Raw genomic sequence first — 13,328 nt, forward strand, 5'->3', positions numbered from 1 at the left:
GGCTTCTGTCCTTGCAGCCACCTTGCTTCCTACCTCAGGACATTTGCACATGCAGTTCTCTCTCCCCAGGATGTTCTTTCTCATTTCCCTTCTCCTGACTTACTCCTGGAGCTCTGGTGGCACAACGGTTAAGTGCTACAGCTGCTAACCAAAAGGTCGGCAGTTCAAATCCACCAGCCGCTCCTTGGAAACTCTATGGGGGCAGTTCTACTGTCCTATAGGGTTGCTATGAGTCGGAATCGACTTGGCTGCAACTGGTGTGTGTGTGTGACTTACTTCTACCCATGCTTCACTCAGGGGTCTCTTCTCAGGGAGACCCTCTCTGGCCCCTCAGACCTGGCCCCACCCCTTGTTATATGCTCCCATGCATTTGCCTACCCATAGCACTCACCCCAGTTTTGCATTATAAAGTCATTTTTTTAGAGTTTGTTTTAACCCGTAACTGTCCAAGAAGGTAGGGGCTGTGTTTGGCTTGCCCATCACTTTATCCCTTGCATGTCATACAATGTCTGGTACACAGCAGATATTCAATAAAGAACAAATCAGATTTGCAGTGAGGACACTGAATTTCAGAGAAGGGAGGTGAGTTCCCAAACTAAGTGGAGGAACCTTTAGACTCAGCCCTGTTTGGCTCCAGAACCAGTGCCCTTCACATCTCTGCTCAGCAAGGCCGATGTGTCCAGACTCTGGGGCGGGGTGGGGGGGTGGGGGTAGGGAGCTGACTGAGGCCCTGCCCCACCCTTACCTTCTCTCCCCTTCCCCTTGGTCTGGTGGGGCCTGGCTAGATGGGGTGGTAGCAGGTGCCTGTGTGTGAGGAAAGAATAAATGTTGACAGACAGGCACCGGCAGCCCTGCACCAGGAGGCAGCATGCTCCTGTCTAGATCCATAATGGTGGGGTGGGCCCACTCGCCAGGAGAGGAGCCATGACTCAGGCCTGTGTTCCTGCCCCTAGCAGCCAGCTACACACTGACTTAGGGCCCTTTCTGGACCCCACCTCAGCTCAGTGTCAGACAGCTGGGAGCAGGAAACAGGTGGGGGTTGCAGTGTGGCTCTTGTGCAAGGCTCTCCTTGCCCCCACCCTGTGTTCTCCTGGCCTGAGAGTTCCAAGTGAAGGGTCCATTCCTCCTTGGAGACAACTTGTGGGTGGAATCCCTTCTATCTGAGTCCTTGAAGCCTGTTTGCTCTTACATGCTGGCCTTGCTGGTCCCAGGCTGCCTGCACATGGGCACAGAGAGGAAGTACGGACTCCCCCTGGGTCTCATTCACACCAGGCTCACCGATTTGCCTGGGTTCCTTCTTTCCTTGCTCATCCTTTTGAGATTTCCCACAGAAAGTGTTGGAGGTGGGGCTTAGGGAAGGCCCTGGGCTCTGATAGGGTAGAAGAAGGAGCCATACAACACAGCCTAGAAGAAATCAGTCACGCTGGGTAGGGCTGTTGGCCTCCCTCATCCCAGGGCCCATCTTGCCCAGTCTGGTCCCCTATACCAGACCTCTTGGGAAAAGGGAAAATATGGTGCCCAGCTGCAACTGGTCCTCAACCTGGCCCTGGGGATCACCCAGCACAGCAAGAGCCTCTTCTTATTAGGAAAAGGGCCAGATGTGGGGAGAAGTGTCAAATGTGAGGAGAAGGGCCAGATGTGGGGAGAAGTGCCAAATGTGAGAAAAACCAGATGTGGGGAGAAGGGCCAGGTGTGAGGAGGAGGGCCAGATGTGAGGAGAATTGGCAGATGTGGGGAGTAGTGCGGGATGTGGGGTATGGCTGTGCATCCATCCAAAGAGCCCACCAGCAAGGTATTATGCCCCCGAAATGCTGCATGCCAGAGCCCTGCTGGTGCAATTGTTAAGTGCTCGACTGATCTTCGAAAGATTGGTGGTTCGAACCCACCCAGGGGCTCTTAGGGAGAGAGACCTGGTGATTTGCTTCTGCAAAGATTACAGCCTAGAAAACCCTATGGGGCAGTTTACTCTGTACACATGCAGTTGCTATGAGTCGAAATTGACTTGACAGCACCTAACAACAACAGAAACCCTGCATGGAGGGGTTTCTTAGGAGGAAACTCAGGCCATGGCCACAGGGGTAGGGAGCGTGGGGCTGGGAAGAGCCAGCCCTAATGGGGAGTTCCTATTCTCCACTCCACTGCTCTCCAGCCTCTTGCTGGGGAGGCCAGAGGTGAGAGCAGAGGTGGCCATGGAAAAGAGAAGCAGGCAGATGTGCAGGGACGGCCCAGATGTGGGAGAAGGGCCTGGGCCTTCATAGCACTCAGAGAAGGCAAGGTTGCTGGCAGTGGTCAGGTTTCCTCAATCCAGGTAGAGAATCAGTCAGACAGTCAAAACTGGGGGCCCACCTGGAGCAAATAAACTGTCATGTCCTTCCCTCACTGGAAGACGGGTGTGGGAGTGGACCGGCTGTGCAGAGGTCCTGTGGGCAGCTGGGAGCTGGGTGGAAATCTGAGGGCTGAAGCCTGTTGCTCTGGGCTGAGTGAGAGCTAGGGGAAGGGCTGGAGGGTGAGAAGTTGAGGGGGTGCAGAGGGCAGGGGTTGTTGGGCTGGGGACCAGGACTGTAAATGGAGCAGCTCTCAGGAGAGCCAGCTGGGCAGGGGGCCCCAGCTGGGAGCTTCTGGTCAGCTGTGCAGGTCTCAACTCCCCTGATGCAGTCAAGCCTTAGCGTCTTTCAGCACGATTGCATGTGCAGAGAAGAGCAGGGCTCTGAGGCATGGCTCCAGTGCTCCACCCCCAGCTGCCCACTCCAGCTGTGTTCTGACTTCTCCATCCACCTCCCGGGACCTGTGTTTTACACCCCAACCAGATTGGCTGCAACGGCATGGTGATGGGGGATGGGGTAGAAAGGACAGCAGAAAGGGGCCCAGGTCCAGGGTGGCAGCTGTCTAGGCCTCAGTCCATATTGCAGGCAGATTCTGGGGTTACCGGTCAGCTTGGCAGGGGCCCTGGGGAAAGGTTTAGAACCATTCAAGAAAGTTGAAAGGGCATCAATGCCCTCTCTACTAACCTTGCTTTCAGAGTTTCCCATGTGATAAAACCAAACCTGTTGTCGTGGAGTCGACCCTGTAAACAGAGTGGAACTGCCCCATAGGGTTTCCAAGGAGCGGCTGGTGGATTCGAACTGCTGACCTTTTGATTAGCAGCTGAGCTATTAACCACTGCACCACCAGGGCTCCTTCCATGTGATAAGCACTTACAAAACACCTTTAGTATTCTCAATACTACTTATTTACATTTTTATTTAGCATATTTTGCACCACCCATTTAAATGTTTATTTAACATACATTGGTAAATCAACTCACCTTTCATTCCAACGAATATGTTTATAAAGGAAATGGAAACCTTTTATTAGCAGCAACATATGGAAATAAATTGTTTTACTTATAAATAAATAAAAGTAAATATTTGTTTACACCTTTATTTAAATTTGACTACACAAATAAATATTTAAGTGAATTATAAATAAATATTTAAAAATAAGTATATAAATAAACTTATTTATTTATAAGTAAACTTCTAACTAGGTACTGTTGCTTCCTACAAGTTCGAGCCTGAGGCTGGCATTCATTTTGTTAAATAGGGTGGTTGACTTGTTTGGGGGGGTGGTTGTTAGAGAGGCCTGAATGTCCAACCTGACTAATCAGAACACTGAAAAATATAAAAAGGAAGTATTTTCTCATCACACTTGGTGAGAGTAAATTGATTAAATTCAGTGTTATTTCACACAGTCTGGTGTTATTTCACACATCTAGGTCCTTGAGTGGCGCAAATGGTTTGTGCTCAACAACTAACCTAAAGGTTGGTGATTTGAATCTACCCAGCGGCTCTTTGGAAGAAAGGCCTGGCAATCTGCTTTCATAAAGATTTGTTGTTGTCAGTGGCCACTGAGTCGGCCAAGAAAACTCTATGGAGCAGTTCTACTCTGCAACACGTGGGGTTGCCATGAGTGAAAACCAACGACAATGGTTTTGGGTTTGGTTTGGTTTTGTGTATCATCTAAAACCATCTCAAGAAATTCTGGCTCTTTAGAAAGACTAAACACTCTTTGACCTCAGCTCAGAGGCCATTGCCTCTTCCAGGCCCTTGCTAACTATCCTGGCTTCTCTCTTCCTACGTTTAGCTCCTGTTTTGGCTCTTAGCATCTCCACCTGGACGACCGGTTATTTTTCCTTCACCCCCAATTTCTTGGGATCCTACTTGGCCCAGACAGCATGTTGAGTGAGGGCAAGATGGGCAGACGCAGGTGTAGAGGAGCACCTGCTGCCTACGGGGAAAGCTGTGAAGGTTCAGTGTGAGAAACTACCACGAAGCAGAGTGCAAACCCAGAAAGGAGAAACAGGAAGCCTTCACAGAGAAAGAGGCACATGAGTGGGTCACCAAAGATGAGTAGGAGATTTCTGGGTGGAAAAGAAAGACGAGGACATTTCAGTTGCAGGAACCGCATATTCTGAGCATACCCCATGTACGAAGGTCGTTTGGGAAGCACTGAATGATGTGGTGGGGGTCATTGAAACTGTAGGAGATGGAGCAGAATGGAAGATCTGAAGGGGGCTTGAGTGGCAGGAGCATGGACCTTATCTTATGGGTGATGTGGCCAGACATGGGTTAGAAAGACCACTGAGGCTGCAGTGTGGTGGAGGGGTCAGAGGGAAAGGGAGAGGCAGGAACTGCGGTTGGGAGTTGATGGCCCAGGTCCAGGTGAGAGCAGAGTTGAGAGGAGCTAGAAGGTTGAATAATCTCAGGCAGTCCAACGTTTCTTGAATGCTTATCATGTGTACCTTACTATGAGATGGGCAACTATTAGTACTATCATTTTGTAGAGCAGGAAATAGAGGCACAGAGTAGTTAAGGAACTTACCAAGGTCACACAGCTAGGGAACATGGACCTGGCACTGAGCTCAGGAAGTTCAGCATCAGAGCCCACTATTTTCACTGCCCTCTTCGAGCCTTGGTGACCAGCATGTCTCTGAGTTTCTGCCAGGAGCAAGAGGATTGTGAGTTCTAGGAGGGAAGAACTAAGTCACACACCTTCCCAGGGCTCAGTACCAGGTAGACAGGGTCAGCTCCATACCTACTGCAAAACCTGGACAGTCAAGCCGCTTATGTTCCTGCTAGGAGGTCAGCTGCTGATGAGTCACCTCTGACTCATGGTGACTCTGTGTGCGTCAGAGTAGAACCGTGCTCCACAGGGTTTTCAATGGTAGATTTTTCTGAAGCAGATCACCAGGTCTTTCTTCCAAGACTCCTCTGGGTGCACTTGAACCTCCAACCTTTCGGTTAAAGTTGAGCATATTAACTGCACCACTCGGACTCCTTCAGCTAGTATTAAACCAAAACACCTTTGCCATTGAGTCGATTCTGACTCACGGAGACCCCATGTGTTACAGAGCAGAACTGTGCTCCACAGCTTAGCTCTTGGACTAGACGGCAACAGGCTTGTCTTTTGGAATATTTACAGAAAAGATCACTAGGCCTTTCTTTCGAGGTGCCTCTGGGTGGATTTGAATCTCCGACCTTTTAGTAAGCAGCTGAGTACGTTCACTGTTTGCACCACCCAGTTCTCCATCAGCTGGTATTAGCACCACTGTCTTCTCTGAGTCCAGGAACTCCTCATGCTGCACCTGAGCCAAGGTGAACGTTGCTTTGACTGTCTCAATCTTCCCGCCATGTCCCTCTTGTCTCCTCCATCAGACTGGGGTCTTCTGAGGGCAGGGCCTGCCTCGCCAGTCAGACTGGAGGAGCCCCGAGAACAAGGACTGGGCTCCATGAAGGCGTTTCCCACTCACACTGGCAGCTCCCTGAGGGCAGGGGCTGTGCCTCCTCCATCCCTTATCGACCACTCCTTAGTACCCAGGTCCCAGCTCAGCCACAGTGGGCACAAGGTGGCTGGGGAGAGAAGGGACAGTAATAATCATCAACAGGGAGGTGGCTCTGCTCCTGCAGTTTCTGTCCCAGAGGGGCTGAGTCTCAGATCTGCTGTTGAGACCAGCCAGAAATCTAACTCCAGGATCTAGGTTGCCTCCTTGGCAGGCAAGCTGATTTATGTGCCCCTGTTAGCCTAATATCATCAAATTACCCCACACAATGGAGAGAGGTTGGGCTGCCGCCCAGCAGTGACCAAACAATGCTAAGCCTGGGGCAGCCAGCCACCTCCTGGCTCCCAGACCCCCTGAAATCCTGTGGAAGGCGGCTGGTGCAGAGAGAGGACACGTCCAGGTGTGCCACCTTCAGCAGGGGGCATAAGTAGGCAGCTCTGAGGATAGCTCCGTAGCCTGCACTCTGGAGCCAGCAGCATTCCAACGACAGCTTCCATCATCCCCCAAGCTTGGGCAGTGCCATGAGCTGCAGACAGTTCTCGTCATCCTATTGGAGCCACAGCAGCTGTGGGGGTGGCAGAGGCAGCGGGGGCAGTGGGGGCAGCATGAGGTCTTCTTTCAGCTGCTTCAGCTCTTCAGGGGGTGGGGGAGGAGGGGGCAGGTTCAGTTCTTCCAGTAGCTATGGCGGGAGAAGCTCTGGGGCCTGTGGGAGGGGAGGTGGCGGCAGGTTTGGCTCCAGCTACGGTGGAGAATTTGAGGGTGGTTTCAGTGCTGGTAGCTTTGGCGGAGGTTCCAGGGGCTTTTGTGGAGGTTTCGGAGGAGGCTTTGGTGGGTCTGGAGGGTTTGGTGCATCTGGGGGCTTTGGTGGTGGCTTTGGCGGTGGCTCTGGAGGAGGTTTTGGTGGGTCTAAGGGCGATGTTGGTGGTATTCTCACTGCTGATGGGAAGTCCACCATTCAGGGCCTCAATGCCTGACTGGCCTCCTACTTAGATAAGGTGCAGGTGCTGCAGGAGACCAATGCTGCTCTGGAGAATAAGATCCAGGAATGGTATGATAATCGGGGCCCCAAGAACTTCCAAAAGGACTACTCCTCCTACTATGATACCATTGAGGATCTCAAGAACCAGGTAGGTGGAGGAAACTCCAATCTCTCTCAGAAAGTCAATCCTATCTCTCCTTTCCTAATTCTCCTGGATTACCACAGGAGTCTGTCTTGATGTTTTCAGTTTTTTTGGACTCAGACACATATACTGGCTGTTCAAGTGATGGGGAGGATCTAGAACTCTGGGGATGGAAACCATCCATCCACACGTTCATCCACACATCATTTATCCATCCATCCACGCATCCATCCACCCCATCGGTTTGTGCACCCACCTGTCCATCCACTCATTTATCAGTCCACCCCATTTAGTGAGGCAGTACCCTCAGTGTTGCTCTGGGCAGACATAGTGATGTGCCAGACTTGGTCTCTGCGCTTGAGGAGCTCACAGTCTGACTACTCATTGTTTTCACTCATTCCTCTTGCTTTTACATTCTGTTCCGTACTCATCTTTCAGAGCCCAATTCGGTTGCCACCTCTTCTCTGAAGTCTTTGATTTCCCATAGCAACAAGTCATGTCTCCTTTCCTGAACTCTTTTAGAACACTTTGGGCTTTGTGATTGACTGTGGGCTCCTTGGGAAAGAGTATCTCACTGATCTTTAAACCCCACAATTCCATTTGTAGCAGACTTTCAAATATTTGTGGAATGAATAAATGAAGGCCATGTTCAGCATCCTTGCTGAAGGCCTGTGCCAAGTATCAGCTGTTGGAAGTGCCTCCTGCCTCTTGAGCATCTTCCTAGGTGGATCTTCACCTCCTATGGCTTTGCCTGGCCTCTTTCCCTTCAAACAATGGGCATGGCAGAGGGGCATGCTGTCTCCTCTTTTTCAGATTGTAGACACCACGGTGGACAACAACAAAACTCTCCTGGACATTGACAATGCTCGCACGACTTTGGATGACTTCAGGCTGAAGTGAACCCCGCTCCCTTCTCCCTATTCTGCCATCCATCCTTTTCCCACTTCCAGTGCTCAGGAGGTCCCTGCAGGGACTGATGCCCCCTTGCTCATTCCATCTTCAGGTTTGAGACGGAGCAGAGCGTGCGGCAAGCAGTGGGTGCAGACATCAATGACCTGCGCAGGCTGCTGGATGACCCGACCATTCAGAAGTCTGATCCGGAGATGCAGCAGGAGTATCTGAGGGAGGAGCTGATTGCCATGAAGAAGAACCATCAGGCTACTTATGGCTTATTGGGGAGGAGAGGACAGAAGTTCAGAGGCCCCAGTAGAGGGAGTTGTGGAGTACTGCCTGGGGAGTCACCCTCTCTCTTACTCTTGAGGAGGGCACTCCCAGTTCTTCCTTAGCCCTGCCTATGGCAGGGGTTAAGCTTTGGCTTCAGAGATGCAGCCCCCTATTTTTTATCTTGGAGGGAGTGTAGGGAGAGGGTTGTAAGGTTGTAGAAAGGATCCACTTTCGTGACCTCATATCCCATTCATCCCTTGCAGGAGATGAGCCAGCTGACTGGGCAGAACTCTGGGGATGTCAGTGTGGAGATGAATGCTGCTCCTGGCATAGATCTCACCAAAGTCCTTAATGACATGCACCAGGAGTATGAGCAGATCATTGCTAAGAACCGTAAGGAAATTGAGGAATACTATGACACTCAGGTGAGCAGTGTGGGCTGTATCCCTCCATTATTCCATCCCCACCCTGTCTCTCTATCACTATCACTCCGTACCCTATCCTTTCATCCCCCATCCCTTCATCCTCCCACACCTCCATCCCATCCTTTCATCCTTTACCCTCCCATCCATCCCCTACCTTTCTATCCCCCCTTTCATCCTCCATCCTTTCATCCTCTCATCCCTTCCTCCTCCCATTCCTTCACGTCTCAATTCAACTGTCATTCATCCACCTTCCAATTCATTCATTCCATACAAACATAATTACTAAGTAGCTTCTTGGTGCTGGATTTTATGTGAAGTGCTGGTGTCTCAGATGAGCCAAATAAGATTGCTGCTCTTGGGAAGCTCACAGTCTCTTAGGTCTGTATGTGAACAAAAGCGCAGCATGAACAACTTACTCTAATGCTGTGTGACATAAGGCCCTAGTAGAGACATACAGTGTACTTCCCACTGTAGACTGTGAGTTCCTTGATGGTAGTGTTGTGCCCCCTTCCTCCCTGGCTCTCCAGTGCCTAGCGTAGAGGCTGGCACGTGAAAGCTTGGGCCTCTCTCTCTCCGTGTGTGTGTTTGCAGGATGGGGGAAATAAGATTAGAAAGGTGGTTTGGGGATAACGTATGAAGGACCTTGCAACTTTGCTGAGGAAGAATGTCAGGCTGAGCCCGGCATCTGCCTGGAGGGACTCAGCACTCAGAATAACTTGGCCTTGACCTTGGCTCAGCCTTGGCTCTGGAGGTGAAAGTCCTGGTGGGTAGGGCAAAACCTTGCCCACTACAACCTCTGACCTAGCCTGATCTTAACCAAGCCTTTGGATTTGCAGATGACCCAGATTGAGCAGGAGGTGACTATCAGTGGCCAAGAGATGGAGTCTAATACCAGGGAGGTGACCCAGCTCCGGCATAGTGCCCAAGAGTTGGCGATTGAGCTGCAATGTCAGCTCAGCATGGTTGGTAGTCCTGCTCCAGGCCTGCTGCCAGGGTGGGGCACAGGGAAGGAGAGGAGCGACGATAGAACACCCCTCTTAGTATTCTCCCATTCTCTAGAAATCTGCCCTGGAGAAGACCTTGGAAGACGCCAAGAACCGCTACGGTGGCCAGCTGCAGCACATCCAGGAGCAGATCAGTCACCTGGAGGCCCAGCTCACAGAGATTGGGGTGGAGATCCAGTGCCAGAACCAGGAATACAGCCTTATGCTCAGCACCAAAACACGGCTGGAGCAGGAAATTGAGACCTACCGCAGCCTCCTTGAGGGTGGCCAGGAGGACTTGTAGGTACTCCAGGATACTGTGGAATCCCTAGATCCAGGCCCCTGATGCTACTTCAGCCCATCTGGACAAAGGCATTTAGGAAAGCAACTTTACACAAGGGTCTGATGGGTTGATGGTTTCTTCAGTCTACAGGGGTATCTCAGGGTGTTTGGGCTTTGGGAAAGGAGGAGGGTGACATTGAAAGAAGCAACTGCCACTCTGCTCCAGGGAGAGGAAAGTTCCAAAGGTCCCATCTGAAGGCTGTTCTCTCCCAGCTGAGGTGCCAGCCCAGCCTCTGTTCTTTGCCTCACAGGAAGGGAAACTTAGGAACAATCATATTTGGGTCTTGAATCTACCTAGATCCATCCCTGTGGGTGTTGGGGGGGCAGTCTCTAGTTTTCCTATTTCTTTTCTTCGCAGTGAATCTTCTGGAACTGGACAAATTGGTTTTGGAGGTGGAAAAGGAAGTAGAAGAGGAAGTAGAGGAGGAAGTGGATCTTGAGGTGGAAGTGGAGGCAGCCATGGCAAAGGATTCAGGGGAGGAAGTGAAGGTAGCCAAGGGAGAGGAAGTGGAGGCAGCTATGGTGGAAGAAGTGGCTCTGGAGGAGGAAGTGGAGGTGGCTATGAAGGAGGAAGTGGAGGTAACTATGGTGGATCAGGAGGTCAAAGTGGAGGCAGCTATGGAGGAGGAAGTGGATCCGGAGGAGGAAGTAGTAGCAGCTACAGAGGAGGAAGCGGAAGGTAATTCCAGTCCCAGTCCTCTTCCTCAAAATCTGGTGACTGTGATGATACACAAGGTAAGGAACGACTCTAGGTTATGTGGGGGGAGGCATAGGTACGACTCAAAAGTTAAGGTATTCCCCTTTTTGAGTATCTTTGAGCCTTTCTGGAGAATACATGTTCTGAATAGAACTAGATTTTAGGGCGGTCTCTAGTAAGGTGCCATAGGACCTGTCCTCAATTCTGAATTGATCATTATTTTTGATGGAGCCTTGGATGAGGCTAGGACCAAATCTACACACGACTCTAGTCTTAATAGTCTGGGAGATGGTTTAGGAATTGTGCATTATCTCACGTATGCCCTACAACACCATGTGAGGTAGGTTTTGTTATTATCTCCATTTTAGAGAGAAGGAAAATGAGAGGATAAATAACTTACTCAAGTTTGTACAATTCATAAATGAGGAACTCAGCCCTGTGGGGCTCCACAGCTGCTACTCTTAACTACCATGGGGATGGGGAGACCTGGATCAGCCACAGTTCAGGTGGAAAAGGGATTTTAGCCAATGGTTGGCAACTACCAACAGGGGCATATATTGAACATAATAATCTAAATGTAAGGAAGAGTCACAGGTAAAGGGATCTGTAGGTCACGGAGAATTTCCCCACACATGCACATTGGTTTTTTAAAGATGTCATTTTAATTAATTAGTTAATTTTTTACACCTGGATTTTTATAAAATAAAACATGTAATATGAGATTATAGTAAAAGGCTGGCTGGCATGACTAGGAATGTTTAGCTCAGAAGAGTCTTGAGGTCGCTGGGAGCTGTCCTGCTATAGAGTATCTGGTGTGGTTTTGTGTGCCAAGTGGCCCTGCAGGGCCATAAATGAGCATCTCGAGGCACAGGCTGTCTTAATAGCCAAGGAATTTTCTAATAAAGCTGTTGAATGGTGGCAGGGCTGCCCCATAGGTCCTTATCCTTAGAAATGAGTGAGCATCTGCCAGGGTTGCTGGAGGAGAGATTCAAGTCCTGGATGGCGTCCACTATATGGAGTAAATCCCAGGTCCCTGCATCTCAGGACTCTCCAGCTCTTTGAGCTCCAGGCTGCTTGCTCCCAGTTTCCTCATCTTTTCCCCAGGCCCAGCCCCTCTGTCTCCTGCTCTGCGTCCTCTCTTCTCACTCTGTCTTCTCTCCCATCTCTTCCCAGGCTACCAGATACAATCCTAGAGCTCCTGAAAACTTTCCCCACTCAGCCCCCACTGAGCATCCCCAGACGGGCAGAGCCTGGATGAAACCTGCTCATTGCACTCCAACATCAGGATTGGCTGGCGACAAGCCGCGGTGGCCGTTGGGGACTGAGCCAGCTTGGCATGTATGCCCCTGGCTGCCCATTGGCTCCCTCCTCTGCTTGGTTTTGATGGCCTCAGGGCAGGGAGATCTCCCTTCACCCTGTCTGGCCTGGGGGTGACCGATCCTGACTCCCTAATAAAGCTTTCCCACTGCAAAGCAGAACTCGGACTTTGAGACATTTGTCCTTCAGGATTTAGAAGGGGCAGAATGGAGTGAAGGGAGAATCGATCGAATTCACTTTAAAAAGTGTTGGTTAGCTTTTCTATCTATTCACTTTTGCTTGTAATAAAGCATCCCACAATTTAGTGGCTTAAAAAAGCAGCCATTTATTTAGTTCATGATTTTGCATTTGGCAATTTAGACCGAGCTCATCTGGGCAGTTCCGGGCTCCTCTACGTATACTTTATGCAACTGGGTGACTCTGCCTCTGAGGGTTAGCTGGATGCAGGTTGGGGCAATGGGGTGAATGGGCCACATGACTTTCATCCTCCAGGCATCTAGCCTGAGCGAGCGTTCCAACATTATGAACAGAAGTGTGCAAGGCCTCTTGAGGCTTAGGCTCGGAGTAGTCACCTCCGCTGCATTGTACGGGACAAAACAAGTCACAACATGGCCAGATTCAAGAGCAGGGGAAATAGACTCCTCTTGCTGGGAGGAGCTGTAAAGTCACATGCTAGGGGCATGGATCTAGAGAGAGCAATACTTGAGGCCATATTTTGCAAACAATCTACCATAGTCTATTAGCAGATCATATGGAGTTCTTGGAACCCTGGTGGCGTAGTGGTTAAGAGCTTGGCTGCTAATCAAAAGGTTGGCAGTTCAAAACCACCAGCCACTCCTTGAAAACCCTATGGGGCAGTTCTACTCTGTCCTATAGGGTTGCTATGAGTCAGAACCAACTCGACGGCACCTAAGTAACTATGGAGCCCTTTGGTGGCCCAAATGGCTAAGCACTTGACTGTTAACTAGAAGGTTGATCATTCAAATCCACCCAGAGGCACCTTGGAAGAAGGGCCTGGTAATTTACTTCTGAATGATCACAGCCATTGAAAATCCTGTGCAGCACAGTTCTATTCTGAAACACTTGAGGTCACCACAAGTCAGATCGACTCAATGGCAACTGGTTTTTGGTTCTATGTTAGCTAAAGAGGGAAACAAGATAAAAATGACATGGCCTTTGATTTGGAAGATTTCACAGATGGTGAGAAAGATGGGCACTAATAAAGTGCTACAAGGCAGAGTAAGGAACATTTCACAGGCAGCAGCCAATAATGTTCTCTCAGGATTTTGACTGGGCCTGGGAGTCAAACTCCTTCCCATGGCTAGGGACAGACAGCCCCCTCAGCCTATGTTCCCGATACCATAGTTGCATGACAACCATCCCAAAACTTAGAGGCTTAAAACAACACTTATTTTGCTTATATATCTGCAATCTTGACAGGACTTGGCTGAGACAGTTCAC

General features: G+C 50.2%; 1 protein-coding gene across 1 annotated transcript; it reads left to right on the forward strand.

Moving 5' to 3' along the window:
* Nucleotides 1-6,339: 6,339 nt before the first annotated feature.
* KRT9 (keratin 9) lies at nt 6,340-11,196 on the forward strand. The gene is given in 7 exon segments (XM_023553417.2): nt 6,340-6,945; nt 7,753-7,835; nt 7,943-8,096; nt 8,367-8,528; nt 9,365-9,490; nt 9,588-9,811; nt 10,212-11,196. Coding segments are annotated over 7 exon segments (1,680 nt in total). The 3' UTR covers nt 10,537-11,196.
* Nucleotides 11,197-13,328: the final 2,132 nt, after the last annotated feature.

Source organism: Loxodonta africana, chromosome 18 (assembly GCF_030014295.1).
Source record: "Loxodonta africana isolate mLoxAfr1 chromosome 18, mLoxAfr1.hap2, whole genome shotgun sequence".
Taxonomy (NCBI): domain Eukaryota; kingdom Metazoa; phylum Chordata; class Mammalia; order Proboscidea; family Elephantidae; genus Loxodonta; species Loxodonta africana.